Source organism: Peromyscus californicus, unplaced genomic scaffold (genome assembly GCF_007827085.1).
Source record: "Peromyscus californicus insignis strain IS unplaced genomic scaffold, ASM782708v3 Scaffold_3__1_contigs__length_106647218, whole genome shotgun sequence".
Taxonomy (NCBI): Eukaryota; Metazoa; Chordata; class Mammalia; order Rodentia; family Cricetidae; genus Peromyscus; species Peromyscus californicus.
This window is the reverse complement of record NW_026294551.1, coordinates 73,206,661-73,224,361: the sequence shown is the minus strand read 5'-3', so window position 1 is coordinate 73,224,361 and position 17,701 is coordinate 73,206,661. Positions and strand designations below refer to the sequence as shown.

Below are 17,701 nucleotides of genomic sequence, written 5' to 3'. Positions count from 1 at the left end.
CCAAAAAAAAAAAAATTATGAAATCAATGTATTTATTCCTTTAAACTTAAGGCTGGTATTTGTTTTGTTTCCAAGCATATTTTTCTTCATTCTTTTGACATGTTTTTCTATACAAGCTAATTGTTTTTAACTGTGTTTAGCACAAAAGTTCATGATAAGAAGTTATATTTGCTGTATGGCAAACGTTCTGTGAAACACACTGTAGGATCCAGAATGTGTTCCTAAGGAACATGTCCACCACTAGAGAGACAGACATGCATGAAGTGAGGGAGCTTCTGGGCTTAAAGGCTCCTGACTGTTAAATGGAAGGGATTTTTCAGAAGACTTGATTGTTGAGAAAGCGTCATTCTTCTAGGCACTAAATATTTCAGATGATTTAAGATTTGACAGAGAGAAAGATACTCTCGTTAGAGGAACCACATCATTCCAGACAGTGACAGTTGTGGAGGAAGTCTGAGGGTAAATAGCAGAAAATTAGGCTGCGCTAGCTGAAAGCAAGTAGAGGGGTTTGAATCCTTCTTTATGATACTGGTTCTCTTTTTTTGTGTGCGGTCTTATTAGACCTGTAAGCATAAACTTGGCACACATGACACCTCTTTTCATGGACTTTGGTCATGCGTAGAAAATAAACACTGAATTATGACTACAAGAAGGCTTTAAGTTGAAAGGATCTCAGGGGGTTCCCAGATGTTTGAGGAAAAAAATGGTCAGGAGGTGCTTTAGGAGTGAAAGATCTGTGTGGAAAAGAGCAAAGCAAGAATGATTTTAAGGGTGGGAGTGGATGGGAGTAGGGTGTGAACTAATCAGTGTGGCTGAGTACAGAGGGGTGGTCAAGGTAATAGCAGACGAAACTTACAGGCAAAACATGCCAAAGGCAAGAACTATTATGTAGTAACAGTTGGTGAGGCTTTTGAAAGAAGGGAGGTGGTGTTCCCTGAGTCAGTAAGGTTGATAGCATTTATTGACTACTGCATTGTCCCAGCATGGTACTAGGTTTTCCAAGGGTGTGAAGCCTCCCATCTGTAGCAGCAAGGTAGCTGAGCACCACCCCCACCCCCACCCCCGAATAGGGTGTCTGGCCTCTTCCCTAACATCTAATAATTGAGTACTTTAAAAATCCTGAATGCAGCATTGGGTAAGACTTGTGTGGCAAAACAGGTCCTACAAAACAGTTCTCCAAGGTGAATGAAATGCTGTGAGGAAGAGAACAGAAATAGGAGAGGCCAGGGAGAAGACCTGACTGATATCATTTGAAATTTGGTTATAGAAAGGTAAATGTTTCAGCCTTGTTATCTATTAACCTATTAGCCTATTAACCTCTGAGAAATACTATTAAGTAGAGTGAACTTTTGTATGGATCATCTGAAGCCCTCTGGCTCCCATCCTTTCAAGGAGGTATTCCTTGACGAAGAGTCTTTAAAACTGTGGTCCTCTTCTACCTCCTATTCCCCAACACTCATTTATATACATACTACATACTAGCAACTCTTTATTCCCCATCTCACTTACAGGGCAGTAGGCTCTAACCCTCCCCAGATACCACTCTCATCCTGTATGGCAGCAGTTCTTGTTCAAGGACCTTGTGGCAGAATTACTTCTGGTGCACCTATCATAAAGATACTAATTCCAAGACCCCCTCCTTCCCCTAGACCTGTAACTCGGATTCTGAAGGGGTGGATGCAGAGGTCCATGTTGAGCCTGCTTTTGCACTTACAGCATTTCTGTCAGCCCTTCACTGCAGTAAAGGGATGTTGGATCAATGCTTTTTGTTGCTACGCATTTGAAGATAAACGAACAAAGAAACAGGTGCCTGCCCTTGGTGAGTTTACAGTCCAAGGCCCCTGTCATCTTCAGAGACCTTCTTTGTACCTGACAGTGCTGTCCTTTTCCTGTTAGGCTGCCCTTTTCTTACTTGATTGGCAATATGGAAAAGATCCTAAGTCTCTTCAAGTTGAGATTTTGTGTCTTTTCTTCTGTTCTCTGTAGTGGTCAGTAGTATGCTATAAACAGAGTAAACATGTTGCTTTGATTCTTTGAGCTGTTTGGTTTTGATATTAAGCTTTCTTCTCATATTGCTTAAAATAGACCTTAAAATTCTACATTTTAAGTGAAATACTGTGTTTTCTTGCTTTGGCCATGCTTCCAGAGCTGGTATGTTCTCCTTGTGAATGCCCTTCATCTGGTGGCTGAAGGACATCTTCCCGATGCAGAGTCTGTGATATCAGTGACAGGAAAGACGTTCAATATGTGGTTTTACTTGTTAGCTCCAGTTAGCAGAATGAGTTCTTTGTTTGCAGCCAGCGGATGTGTGTGGTAGTGTAAAGGAATTATGGGCTCTTGGATAGTAGAAATAGAGCACATCTGTCTGAAAACTAAGACTGAGTTTTACTGGTTTAGATTTTTATATAGATTTTACTGCTGCTCTTTAGTAGCCTGAGTAAAATCTTATCAGATCATTGCCTAGTTGGAATTTCCATCTAGACCTGTATGTCTTTAGGAATGTGTGGATATTCCTAACCATGTAATAGTGTTGCTTTTTAATCTCCATGTCAGTCAGCAGTAGCAGTCTCACATTCTCTGACTCCTGAACGGAAGCAGTTGACTGGCTCTTGTCCTTTTTCCATGAGTTCTTAAGGAACTCCCTTAGCTATGGACTTAGCAATGAGTAGAAAATATACTTCATAAAATACAGAAAACTGACTTTGAATATAAAAATATACCTTACAAAATTAGTTTAAAATGGCCACACACTGCAAAAAATACCTTTACATATCAACAATATGAACCCACTTACCATGAATGATTGAATAATATAGTCATGCTGCTGTTTTGTCATTTAAGGGTTTTTTTTGGGGGGGGGTTGGTTGGGTTTGTTTGTTTAGATTCTTATTGACTATGGACTTAATTACCTCAGAAAAGAGTGAGCCTGCAGTTTTAATTGTACTGTGAGGCAGGCAGAGTTTAAATTGTATGTTCAGTTTTGTCTATGTTTCCAATATTTCTCCTGTATTTTCTATATAGTGCATATATTTTTGTAAACATTAAAAAAAAAACTGTGCCATGTGTGGTGGCACACATTTTTAATGTCATCACTGAAGAGGCAGAGGTAGGTGGATCTCTTGAGTTCAAAGTCAGCCAATTTACATAATGAGTGAGTTCCAGGACAGCAAGGCTACATAAAAAACCCTGTCTAAACCTCCCCTCCCCCAAAAAAAGGACAATTAAAAGAGTCTAAAACGGATACGGGTTTTTTTAAGGTCTATTTTTATTTGTATGTGTATATGTCTATAAGTATATACCACACCTGTGCTGATGCTCATAGAGGCCAAAAGAGGGCCAGACACCCTGAAGCTGGAGTTCCAGGTGCTTGAGAACTACACAGAGTGAGTGCTAAGAGTTGAACTTGGGTTCTCTGGAAGAGCAGCTTTTAACTGCTGAGCCATCTTTCCCCTGAAGCAGTAGTTAAAAAAAATAATAGAGCCGGGCGGTGGTGGCGCACGCCTTTAATCCCAGCACTTGGGAGGCAGAGGCAGGCGGATCTTTGTGAGTTCGAGGCCAGCCTGGTCTAGAGAGCGAGATCCAGGAAAGGCGCAAAGCTGCACAGAGAAACCCTGTCTCGAAAAACCTAAAAAAAAAAAAAAAAAAAAAAAAAAAAAAAAAAAAAATAATAGCTTCAAAAAATAATATAATGAATCCATTTTAAAACTTTCCATGGCTGGAGAAACCCTTCTTTCTACTTCATGGGTGCTTGAGTATGACCTGCGCTACTCCTTTCTTGTTTGACCCATCATTGATTTATATCATTGTCTGTCTGGTGCTTATCTTTTCCCACTGGCCACAGAAGAGGAAGAAGATAAAGTAATATTAAGAATCTGCATAGGTGTGGAATTCTAGTTTAGAAATAGGGACCTGAGTTTAGATCCCCAGCACCCATATATAACAGCCAGGTTCTGTGATGTATGCACTTGGAGTATGGAGACAGGCAGATCCCTGGAGCTTATTGGCCAGTCAGCCTAACCAGATCTGTGGGCCCCAGATTCAGCCAGAGACCCTGTTTCAGAAAGTAAAAGTGGAGAGCCAGTGAGACAGATGAGCAGGTAAAGCACTTGCCTCACAAGGCAAGCCTGACATAACCTGAAGTCAATCCTCAGAACCCACATAAAGGTGGGAAAGGAAAGCACCAACTCCGCAGAGTTGTCCTGTAACCTCCACATGTGTGCAGTGACATATGGATGCCCCCTAAATTATAATAAATTAAAATGTAAGGAGTTTTTAAAAGGTAGAGAGTGATAGAGAAAGACAGCCAGTGTCAAGTTTTGGCCTCCACACACACATGCACACATCCTCATGAACACATGCATGCACACCCCTACATCTACACACAAAATAGAAATCCTTCTCATAGGTTACAGATTAGAAGACATTAAGAGATATGTAGAGTTCTGGTGGTTGGTGTGAAAGTTAACATATAGGCTACTCTCCTCCAGCTTAAATCATCCCTGCTTGGAATGCCTGACTGTGTGCTTAGCCACCTATTTAAAAGTATTTTATAAGAAAGTTAAAACAAAGCATAAATCTAAGAGTTTTACTCGAAAAGGACACAACACTAAGGAGATAGAATTTTGGAACACCAATAACAAATAATAAGGTATTCATTAAGTTAACATGCAAATTGGCTTATGAAAAATCAGTAACAAAGGTTTGTGGAGATATCTGGCTTAAGGAAGAGTTCAGGTGAAGAAATCCTAGGACCCTTCATTTCATTATTATTGGCTGATGTGTGCCAGGTTACTAAGAAAACCCTGGCTTTGTCCTTGTGGACATTCTCTAATATGAGGTGGTAGTCTTAACACTACTCTTGATATTAGAAGCATTATATTCATTTTTAGCATTTTATTTTAGGAAGAAACTTAAAATACTGCTGTCTAGAAAAGGATAAGATAGAAAAACTGTAAACAGGCTCTCCTAATGAGTATACTTGGAATTTGAATGTCAAAATGAACAATGATAGTAACTATTTTAATCTGTGACTACACACTCATATAAAAGGTAAAAAAAATGGAAATTTCATGACGGATGGAGTATTTGCCTGGTCTAAAGTGCTTCCTCCCAGAGAGTTCCTGATGACACAGGGGAAAGAGTGGCTTCCTGGTGCAGATGTCTGGAGGACATCGCTTTCACAGATGATCAGAGTAAACACTGGTAATGGATGGATCAAAACTGCACCATCTGCTAGTGAAAAGCACACACCATGGCATCTATGTTGGTCCTGCCAGAGGTGCGTGACCTGGACCTAGCTGTGAGGAAGCACCCTCTACAGAGTAGCTGAGCTGAAAACTCAAGGTCATCAACATCAAAGAAAGACTGAGTGACTGTTTGAAACTGACAGTGTCTTTAAAAACCTAATGGCTAAGTGCTTTGGACAACTCTGATCTACACTTCTATAAAGGGCCTTATTGGGGAAACTGGGGAGACAGGAAAAGGATTCTAAAATGAGATGGCATGATATATCCATTTGTATCCATTCTTACTTTGGAGGGGTTCTTTCCTTCTCCCTCTCCTCCCTGCCTCTGTCTCCCCCTCCGTGTGTGTGTGTGTGTGTGTGTGTGTGTGTGTATGTATATGTCTGTCTTTGTATGTGTGTAGGAAAATACATACTCTATATCTAGGATAATGAAATGAGTCATCAGGCCAGCAACTCGCCCTCAAAGGTTCTAGGTTTTAAATAAATAGGTAATTCCAACTTTTCTGGAAGTTTTGTATTTTTTAAAAATTAATGAGTTGGAAAATATATATGAAAACTACATTGAGATTCCATCTCACCCCTTAAGTGCTGGTGAGGCTGCTAGGGGAGGTAGGATGGCAAGGAACCCTTATTTAAAACCAGTGGGGATGCAGATTAGTCCAGCCACTATGGAAATCAGCATGGATGTTCCCCAAAACAAAAATAGAACTACTATCTCATGCACTTGTACCACTCGTGTGAATGTATCTGAGGGAATCCAAGTCAGCATGTTATTGCAGCAGTAGTCTTAGTAGTCAAGCTACAGAACCAGTCCATGTGTTCATCAGCAAATGAATGGATGGAAAATGTGGTATATATACAGAATGGAAGTTTTGGGGGCTTTTATTGTTTTCCTTTGTTTTGAGACAAGGGCCATAACTTATGTAGCCCTTGCTAACCTAGAACTCAGAGGGGATAATTTGGGGGGGGGCGCTCTATGAATAGTTCCTTTGCAGGGGGAGCCAGAAGTAGGGCTCCAGGGAAGATGTTTTTGAATAATTGAAAGACTGTTGTGCGGGAAGGGGGTTTTCATTGCTTCTGGAACACACAGTTTGAAATTGTAACGTTTCTTAAAGTCAGTGCCACCTCATGATTTATTGACATGACTTTCCCTTCACGATGTGCAATGTTGTACCTTAACAATTGATATTGTGGTTAGAGAGATGGCTCAGAGGTTAAGCTACTTTTCCAGAGATCCTGAGTTCAATTCCTAGCAACCACATGGTGGCTCACAACCATCTATAATTAAATCTGGTGCCCTCACGTGGCATGAAGGCAGAATACTGTATACATAATAAATAAATAAATCTTTAAAAAAAAAACAGTTGATGTTGTTTGTACCATCAGTAGATGAGATATAATGTACTTGGTGCTGCTTTATCTAAGGACAGAGCCAAGAGTTACGGATGACATTTAGCTATGGATGGGCATTTGGAAGTCTTTATTTGGGCAAAGAAGATTTCCTTTATACTTTAACTACCTGTAGCTAAAATTGGTTACCTTGAAAAGGCTGGTATTTGTAGGGTTCTTATAATCTGTTGGATATGGGTCACCATTCCAAAATCTTTCAGCCAGATGTACATAGGTCTTTGTTCCTACCATCTCTTCATTTTTAAGACACAGAAAGACCCAGGCCAAGATTACCAAGTAAACTCACACAGTCAGGAGGTAATGTGAGAAAAAGAAGAGTTGGCATTTAAGTGCTTGTCTTAGTTAGGGTTACTGTTGCTGTGATGAAACACCATGACCAAAAACAACTTGGAGAGGAAAGGACTTTATATGGCTTATACTTCCACATCACTGTTCATCATTGAAGGAAGGCAGGACAGGAACTCAAACAGGCAGGAACCTGGAGGCAGGAGCTGATGCAGAGACCATGCAAGGGTGCTGCTTACTGGCTGGCTCCTCTTGATTTGCTCAGCCTACTTTCTTATAGAACCCAGGACTATCAGCCCAGGGGTAGACCCACCCACAATGGTCTGGGCCCTCCTCCATCAATCACTAAGAAAATGCCATACAGGCCTGCCTACAGCCCTGTCTTCTGGAGGCATTTTCTCAGTTGAGGTTCCCTCCTCTCAGATGACTACAACTTGTGTCAAGTTGACATAAAACTATACAGCACAAGCCGGGCAGCACTCGGGAGGTAGAGGCAGACAGATCTCTGCAAGTTTGAGGCCAGCCTGGTGGTATACAGAGTGAATTCTAGGACAGCCAAGGCTACAGAGAAACCCTGTCTTGAAAAACAACAAAAAAAAAAAAAAGAGAAAAAGAAAAACACCAAAAAACTATAGAGCTCTGTATATTGTCTTTTAGCTTTGCTGTGTGAGACTGAAGAATTTCTTTTCCAAGGAGTAAAGGAACATGGGCTCAGTAGACCTTGCTCTTTTTGAAGATAACCTAGTCTAGTGTCCTAGTGAGCCATCAGTGACTGAGACCTCCCTTGGTAGCAGCCACGGTTGGCTCCCCTGCAGTCTTCAGTTGGTGCTGTGAGATGTGTGGATTTGGGTGGATGTGGATGTCGTCATCATAACTCCACCACAGCTGCTTTGATGCCAGTGCACTTCCATGACAGAACTGGATCTTCCAGTGTCATGAGATCCACGCTCCCTCTGTCGTCGTTTACTGCCTTGTTCCATACATCGCATGTCTTGACTCTCAGCTACTTACCCACTCATAGTTCTGCTGTAACCCTGAGCAACTTCAGGTGAACATTTTAACCTAAAGGGATTTCTTCCTCGGGTCCTTCGACCATTCATTTCTTCCGGGACCTGATCCCATAGCTGTTCTCCTGGATCTTCCCACCTCACTGAACTGTTTATCTCAAGTCCCAAACCCAGTATCTTGCTTTCTGATCACTGCCTCTGCCTAGTCTCCCCTCTCCTTTCATTTTGCTTTCTTGAAATTTCCAGTTTCTTCAACACATTCTCCATCTTTTTCCTCTTGACTCCACTATGCAATTCTCCCTAAACAAACCACTACCAGTCACTTTTAAGTTTTCTTAAAGATTGTATTATGTGTTTATCTTCATGTGTGTATATGCACCACATGTGTACCTGGTGTCCTCAGAGGCCAGAAAGGGTGTTAGGTCCCCTGGAACTGGAGTTAGACATCTGTGAGCCACCATGTGGGTGCTGGGAACCAAACCTGAGTCCTGTTAGAGCAGCCAGTGCTCTTAACAGCTGAGCCATCTCTCCAGCCCTAGAATCGGTTACCTTGACCAGCAGTTTCACCGGGGCAAAGACTGTCCAAAATATGGCTCACCAGATACCCTGTGAACCATTTGGTTCTCCAGATTCCTTGAATGTTAGGCTGAGGAATTTGGACTTTAACTTTACAGGAAGGAAACAGCAAAGGCTTTTGAACAAGAGTAACAGGTCAAAGCTGTGTTTTGAGAAACGAGTAACAAATCTCGGGAAGAAATCTATCATTGAAACAACCATCCCTTGAATCTATCGAAATTACTGCTATGCCCCCCTCTAATGCTGGAGAAAACCTATTGCCTCAAGCTGGCTGGGCAGGTACTCTGCCACTGAACTACACCCTGGTTGTGGTGGTTTGAATGAGAATGTCCCCCATGGGTTCATACTATTGGGGAGAATTAGGAGGTGTGGCCTTCTTAGAAGAGGTGTCTCATTGGGAGAGAGCTTTGGGGTTTCAAAAGACTGGCTCTCTGCCTTCTACTTACAGATCAGGGTGTGAACTCTCAGCTGTTCCTGCCACCATGCCTTTGCTCTGTCATCATGGACTCTGACCCTCTGAAACCATAAGCCCAATGAAAAGCTTTCTTTTCTAAGTCACCTTGGTCATGGTATTTTGATAGAGCAATAGAAAAGTAGTAACTAAGATGCCTGCCAAACATGAAAAAAGGAAAAACTACACACACAGCTAAGGACTTAAGCCAGTGGAGCCATCCGTGAACAGACTAGACTGATAGAGGTGGAGGCAGTGTGGGGTTTGGCTGTCTCTTGACAGATGAACAGAGTGCTGTTGAAAACCCCTGAATTACACCTGTCATTTCACTAGCCATTCTAGAACTTTGAGGTGATTTAAATCTCTTTCACTTAGCTTGTGGTGTTCTGGTTAACATATGAAAGGTCGCTGGACTCTGCAGGAATAACTCTAGTGCCGTTGCCAGTAACTACCCAGTTATAACTTGAGGGTGCTTACTATGAAAGTGAAGTTTCCTGAAATTGCCTATCTGTGGGTTTTGAAACTCCTTAGAGCTTTGCATGGTGACTTGAATGTAACAGACAGATTCAGCTGTTGGCCTATTTTGAGTGGGATCTTCCACAGAGATGGGATTTTCTAGAAAGCAGGTAAGCTTGCAGCAGAACAGCTGAAGTGCCTTTCTCCGTTTGTAGTCTGAGACCTCAGATAGCTCCCCCAGCCCCTCTTCTTGCATCCCAGCTGCACTGGGCTAGTCAGGAGACTTACTGCAAGGCAAGGTAAAAGGAAGGAATCTGTTCTTTCCTCCTGGGAGACTCGCTTTCGGAGCTGAAGCTGAATCTTCTTGGAATCAGGAGGGTAGTGTTGGTCTGCGAGTAGCTGAGTGCTTCCTGAGCTAGTGGGAACAGCTGAAAAGGGAATGGAGTCCTACATTCTGGAGTAGGATTGTGAGTTCCTCCTTTTACTTTCTGTGAATAACAATGGATAAACTCATTAGCTATAGCATTTGTTACCATCTACCATGAAATTTGCAGTCAGTACCGAACTATTTGAAAAGAGAAACTGATGTTCAGAAGGGTTCCTCAGATTACAGCCTCTGATTCCAGAGACCAAAAGGAGGGCAGTTCCAACATTCCTAATTTGGCACCTTAAATTTGATTTTATTGTAGGCATAATTATAGCAGTATGGTATTTTTCCACTCATCCTTTTTTCTCATTGGAATATAGAATATCTGGTAATCAGGTGTCTTTCAGAAAGACAGATAGCCCAGCAGCTCTGCGGCCATTGGTGGTAGAAGCTTTTGTGATCCTGGGACTTGAACTAGAATATTACACATGCTGCACTTTCCACTGCCGCTGAGCTGTGCCTCAGCTCCTTTACATTTACTGTTTATTTATTGTTGTTTTTGAGACAGTATCTTACTCTGTAGCTCAGGCTATCCTGTACCCAATGTAATCCTCCTGCCTCAACTTCCCCAATGCTGAGTTTATAAACATGATCCACCATACCCTGCTTCTTTTTAACTATTTTATTATTGCTTTTGGAGACAGAGTCTTGTGTATCCAGGCTGGCCTCATAATTGATGTGTAGCTGAGGATGACCTTGAACTTCTGACCCTTCTACCTTCTGAGGACTGGGGTTACAAACATGAACTATCATGCCTGATTTTGTGTGGGGCTGGGGATCAGACCCCGGGCTTTGTGCTTGCTAAGCAAGCATTCTCTCAGCTGAGCCACACCTTAACCCTCCGTTTTTATTTTTATTTATTTTGAGACAATGTCTTGTTGAGTTAACTAAGCTTCCCTTGAACTTTCCAGCCTCTTGCCTCAGCCTCCTGAGGAGCTGTGATTACAAGTGCACAACACCAGGCCCAGCTTCATTTTGTGTTTTCATGGGGGTGGGGAAGAGGAACAGAAAATATTGTAAATGGCTCTGATGACAGAATCACTTCTGGAGATTAGAAAACAACAGTTTGATAGATGTCATTATAGTAATTATTTCATCAGTGGATGCTGAGAGCATTGAGTAAAAGCTTTTGAGGCTCTAGCTATTCACATGATCAGAAAGTATTACTCTACAGATTGCTTGTTAATTAATAGAAATACATTTATTTACAATAAAATCTGGCAGGTACTAGTTACTCAAGTCATAAAGTTTGCCATCAGTAATAAAAGTAAAACCACCATTTGCTTCCTGAGGTGATTCCCTGGAGAGGGAGGGAGGAAAGGAAGGAAGGGGTTACCTCATAGCTCTCTTACCAACAATAAGAGAACATCCATCAGGAACTGATCAAATAAGCCCAAATAGGAAGGCATTTTCAAAATATCTCAAATGGCTGAAAGGCATTTAAGGAATTGCTCAACATCCTTAGTCATCAGGGAAATGCAAATCAAAACAACTGTGAGATACCAGCTTACACCTGTCAGAATGGCTAAGATCAAAAACACTGAAAACAGCTTATGTTGGAGAGGATGTGGAGCAAGGGGAACACTCCTTCACTGTTGGTGGGAATACAAACTTGTACAACCACTCTGGAAATCAGTATGGAGGTTTCTCAGAAAATTGGGAATAAGTCTTCCTTAAGACCCAGTTATACCACTCTTGGGCATATACCCAAGGAATGCTCAATCTTACCACAAGGACACATGCTCAACTATGTTCATATTAGCATTATTCGTAATGGCCAGAACCTGGAAACAACCTAGATACCCCTCAAATGAAGAATGGATAAAGAAAATATGGCACATATACACAATGGAGTACTGCTCAGCAGTAAAAAACAATGATATCATGAAATTTACAGGCAAATGGATGGAACTAGAAAATATCATCTTGACTGAGGTAACCCAGACTCAGAAGGACAAACATAGTATGTACCCACTCATAAGTAGATACTAAATGTGAGGGAAGGGATGGCCAGACTGCACCCCACAACTCCAGAGAGGCTAGCTAACAGGGAAAGACCCTAGGAGAGATACATGGATGACCCTGTGAAAGAGTAGTGGATGAGGTCTACATGAGTGGACTGGGTGTGTGGGGGGTGGCAGAGGGCGAGGAATGGGGGATGAGAACATAAGGAAATGGGAGGGTCAAGCTGGAACAGGGACAGAGTGGGAGGGCAGGGAGGAAGATACCATGATAGATGAGGACATCATGGGAATAGGAAGAGGCAGGGTGCTGGGGAGGCTCTCAGGAATCCACAAGGATGTCCCCACCTTGGTCTGCTGGCAGTGGTTCAGAGGGTGCCTGGACCGGTGTACTCTAGTGACCAGCCTAGCAAATAACCTAGCTGTCATCATAGAGCTTTTGTCCAGTGACTGATGGAGGCAGATGCAGAGATCCACGGCCAGGCACCAGGCTGAGCTCCGGGAATCCAATTGATGAGAGAGAGGAGAGATACTGCAGGTGAGGGACGTCAAGATCATGATGGGAAGATGTGCAGAGATGACCGGCCACACTAGTGGAAGCCCATAAACTGTGGACTGGTGGCTGTGGAGCCCCCATGGGACTGGACTAGGCCCTTTGGATACGGAAAACAGTTGTTTGGCTCGAACTGTTTGGGGGGCACCCAGGCAGGGGGATTGAGATCTGTCCCTGGTCTATGGGCAGGCTTCTGGAGTCCGGTGCCTGTGGTGTGACACCTTGCACAGCCTTGGTGCAGTGGGAAGGAGCTTGGACCTGCCTAGGCTCAGTGTGCTGGGCTCTGCTGACTCCCCATGGGAGACCTCGATTTGGGGGATGTGGGGATGTGGGGTGGCTTGGAAAAGAGGGCTGGGGGTGGGAGGAGGGGGGACCTGTGGATAGTATGTAGAGTGAGTAGAAAATTTCTTAATAAAGAAAAATGAAAGAAAAAATATCTGCCGTAGACTCTTCAGAAAGGGCAGCACAGACAGCTCGGTGGTTCACACCTGTAGTCCCATTACTTGAGGTGGAGGCAGGAGTATCAGGGCCATGAGGTGGTCTTCAGCTATGGCAAGTTTTGAGGCCAGCCTGGACTATGTAACACCTTGTCTTGAAAAATAAAAACAGGGCTGGCAAGACCCAAAGGCACTTCCGAACAAGCCTAGCAACCGAAGTTCTGTCCCTTGGGGTCCACATGGTGGAAAGAGAAAACTAACTCCCCCTGCAAGTTTTCCTCTCACCCCAAGCACATCATGGCACATGCACACACACATACAGTGAATAAATAAAATCTATATATTTTTAAAGTCAGTTTCATGAACAGTGGACTAAAAATGACTGAGAAACTATTTTAGATCAAAGGAAACTATAATGAGACAAGATAACCAGGTGCAGTATCCACAGCCCTTGGTTAAATTATTAGGCTGAATCAGAATATTTTAATATAAAGTATATTAAATACTATATTATTTTATCAGAAGTAATTTTTAGTAGAATTAATAAATTGTGAGCATCTGAAATAATCTTGTTCTTAGTAGATATTGTTAAATTATTAAAGATTGAAGTGTCCTTTTGGTTGTAGTCTGTTCTCAATTGGTCCAGCAAAAAGAAATACATGTAGAAAGGCCAAAGTGTTTCCTGTTTGCTAACCTAAACAAAGGTACATAAATGTTCCCATAGTGTTGAAACTGTTCCATTTGAAAATTCTCAGAATACAGGGGCTGGGGAGATGGCTCAGAAGTTAAGAGCACTGGCTGCTCTTCCAGAAGACCAGAGTTCAATTCCCAGCACTCACATGGCAGCTACAACTGTCTATAACTAGTTTCAGACACCTTCACACAGACATACATGTAAGCAAAATACCTATGCATATAGAATAAAAATAAATAAATTATGAAGAAAAAAGAAAAGAAAATTCTCAATAAAAAGAGGAAGAAAAGAATTGCTAATTTAAGTAGCCACACTAAGGTACAAAAAAGAATAAGTTGGAGGGCTGGAGAGATGGCTCAGTAGTTAAGAGTGCTTGCTGCTCTTCCAGAGGACCTGAGTTTAATTCCCAGAACACACATTGGGCAGCTCACAATCACCTGTATCTCCAGCTTCAGGGAATCCAATGCCCTCTTCTGGCCTCCACAGGTACCAACATACACATGGCACAGATATACAAACATATACATAAATATAAAATTAAGTAAATAAATCTTTAATTAAAAAAGTAAAATGAAAGTTTTTTTTAAGTAACTAAAAGCAAGGATTACAGTAGTCTTCATTTGATTGTCAGCTCTAAGAAATTAATACTATCTGTGGCAGTTTGAATGAAAAAGTCCTCCGTAGGTGTGTAGATTTAAACACTTGATCCCCAGTGGATGGTACCATCTGGGGATGTTCTGGAGGTGTGACTTTGTTGCAGGAGGTACATGTGGAGTCCAGCTTTGAGAGTTTAAACTCCTGACATTTACTGTTGCTCTCTTAGCTTAGTGCTTGCGGTTCAGGATGTGAGACTCGAGAGACGACTCAGAAGTTCAGAGCACATTCTGCTCTTGCAGAGCACCTGAGTTCGGTTCCTAGCACCCACATCAGTCCTCTCACAACTGCCTGTAACTCCAGCTCCAGGGGATCTGATGACCCTTCCTGGCCTCCTCAGGCAGCTGCAACTGACGTGCACAAACCCACACACATAAATACATAATTGAAATTAAAATGAACAACTTTTAAAAAAGAAGGTGTGAGCTCTTAGCATCTAGTTCCTGCTGCCATGCCTGCTGTTTGCTGCCATGTTTCCCTGCTATGGTGGACTCGTTCCCTCTGGAACTGTAAGCCAAATAAACCCTTCCTTCTGTAAATTGTCTTGGCCACGCTGTTTTATCACAACAATAGAAAAGTGATGCATAGATGCCTGATTGTTGAAATGCATGGAATTCCAAAGCTATGTCTTGGTGTTGCAGAACATAGGCATAGTGATGGACTTAACACATATTTTATGTCTGCTTAAATTGTTTTCATCCTTCTAGTTTAATGAATCCTTCTCTCCTGCCAGTCACTGCTCTTCTGATTCTGATTTCATCCTGAGTGTTAAATTCCCTCTGTCGTCATCCCTCCTGAATATGGAGCAACACTCCCAAGATCTTTTTTTTACTTTTTGTATGTGTGTGTGTACCTACATGAGACTGTGTGCACCTTGTGTGCAAGAGCCCTCAAAGGCCAGAAGAGTGTCAGTTCCCTTTAGAATTAGAATTACAGTGGTTATGAGCTGCCATGTGGGTTCTGGGAATCAAATTCCACCCTCTGTAAGAGCAGCCAGTGCTCTTAACCATTGAGCCATCTCTTTAGCCTCCATCCTCAAATGTGTAAGTGTCTGAGCCATCTTAAGTTAGGTTCTTTGAATCCCGCCGTCCTAGCTGCCGGTGTTGGAGAGAAAGGGTCTGCAGTGTACTTGATCAGGTCTGTAACAGACCACTGCCTCCACTAGTATTTGGATGTGCTTGGATGACTTGTTTATTTCATCACTTTCAGTCTCCCGTGCCAGCACTTCCCAGTCTCTTCCTTGTGCTGGGATGATAAGGCTATACCAAGATTCATGCACTCTTGCCCTCCTGAGAGTAGATTCCCTTTTCACATGTCAGTTAAGATCAGATCATTTCCTTATCCTTTAAGAAGTGAAAGGAAAATGAAAATTAAAAGAAGTGGAAGAAAACCTTGACCATGGTATGTGCTCAATGAATATTGACTGGTGTTGAACTAATTAAATGTTTCTTTCCCAAACAGCTCTCCTGTTGAGATTAGTTGACTCGTCCATTTAGTGTTCGGTTAAGGAAATTACTGGATTGGTTCCCTTGGCTACCTGTGCAGCTCTCCCCACTACTTTCCAGCTTGAGTCTTCAAGAGGGAGCCTCAGAACTGATTTCTAAAACCAATTGTACTTGGTGTGATTATAAAGCAATGAGACTGATTGTCATATGTCGTTTGTGGGATCCGTCTCAGTTACTTTATAGCCATACCTGGTATCCTACACCACAGATCATGCCTGTTGATGAACATTGTAAAAGCACAAACTTAAGGTTTCTAGGTGGAAATTTAAACTGGTTTAGCATTATTTTATGATTTCTTTTTTAACTTACTGGCCAGAGGCAGGTATTAATTTCTAATGCTAACTTTAATTTTGTAGTTTTGTTTTTGTTTATACATTTTTAAAGCAAAAAATAAAAATAAACTGATAAACTACTATACTGATAAAATGACTAAAACAGTTTTGAATACAATACATTGGGCTGTATTTTTCTTAAAACTTTTGTTACTGAGTTTCTGTTGCATGTCATCTTGACTGCTAAACATAACAAAATATATAAAACCAAATAAATATTTTTTAATATTCATTGAAGGAGCTTTCAGAAGGTCAAGTTTTGGGGTACTCTGCTTGCTTGTTTTTAGGGGATATTTTATATTTGGATGCGCAACCCTTCTTCATTCTTCACATGGTGGTTATAATTTTCTCTTTCCCAAAATAAAATGGGAAGCCTAGCCTCCAGTTTTTCTCTGGGTTCTTTGGAAGAGATGCATTATAAAAGTTGCATGTTGCCACACTTAACTCTCCCTTTAGAAAGGACAGCTGCTGACAGTTGCATGTGGTAAAGAAGCTTCCCTGTCCTCTTAAAATAAAGTGAAAAGCTGTTCCCTATTAGAGGACAGACGGGATAGTGATCCATGATATCCTTGGGGGAGTAACTACTTGCTTTGACTTATTACTGTCCCTGGAAACCATATAAGAAAAGGACTTAGAAAAACAACCGAACCATCCTTGTAATTAATTTACATAACGTGTGCCTGTGGGCAGACTTCTGAACAGCTATTAGAAGCTGAAGGCTTTGGATTCCATTCTGGGTACTAGTCCAGAAATTTGAAACTTGGACCTGCCTAGAGGATTTGAGTGCACTGAGCATGGTTAGACATGATGGGATTCTGGGACAGAATATTCAAGTTTGAGGCCAGCCTGGGCAACATGAGATACTGTCTCCATTTTGGGTAGGGAAAATTGTAAGTTTTCGATCCAGAAGGGCTCTGGAAGGAGCTTTACTCCTGTTAGCTCTAGACAGAAGACCAAAGTTAGTTTCAAGTGTTACCAGTTAAGTCACTCTGTAGCCAAGTGTGTGTCCTAAGACATGCTTCTTTCTATTCCATGTACTAGTTCTATGCACAGTTGTTACTCAGCAGTGCGTGTCAGAATGATTAGTGCAAGGACCACCTATTCATACCATAAGTGACAGCACTTTTCTTAAGATCTTTTGCTGTAGACTCACCCTGAGTAAGTCACAGGTGGCTGGCTTCATCATGTTCTCGATGCAGCTGTAAGGCAGCTCATGCATTGTTAGGACTACAGTTGTTCTATGCCTCGCCTGTTTGTCTGGAGTACGGCTTGTGTTCTCGCTCCTGTCAGTGTGCACAGCTGCAGCCTCATGTCAACTCAACAGTGGAGTCTGCAAACCTTTCTCAGTAGCAGAAATTGTGGTAATTTCTCTAGGGAACATAGATGTATATTTATTTGTCTCTATGAATTTCAGATGTCACTTGAGTCTGTGTATTTGTTTTACATTACAGGCACGGGAGATATTATTGCTGTCATGATAACAGAATTGAGGGGTAAGGATATTTTGAGTTATCTGGAGAAAAACATCTCTGTACAAATGACAATAGCTGTTGGAACTCGAATGCCGCCAAAGAACTTCAGCCGTGGCTCTCTAGTCTTCGTGTCAATATCCTTTATTGTTTTGATGATTATTTCTTCAGCGTGGCTCATATTCTACTTCATTCAGAAGATCAGGTACACAAATGCTCGCGACAGGAACCAGGTGAGC

At 41.9% G+C, this 17,701-nt stretch overlaps 1 protein-coding gene across 4 annotated transcripts in view; it reads left to right on the top strand.

Moving 5' to 3' along the window:
• Rnf130 (ring finger protein 130) overlaps window positions 1–17,701 on the top strand; it is a 110,461-nt gene that overhangs the window by 33,351 nt on the left and 59,409 nt on the right. For all 4 annotated transcript variants that reach the window (XR_008222442.1, XM_052758074.1, XM_052758077.1 and 1 more), the window contains exon 3: window positions 17,445–17,695. Coding sequence is in view for 3 of the 4 variants with exons in the window: in XM_052758074.1 (XP_052614034.1) it covers window positions 17,445–17,695 (251 nt within the window). In the remaining variant the exon portion in view is untranslated. The remainder of the gene's footprint in view (window positions 1–17,444; window positions 17,696–17,701) is intronic.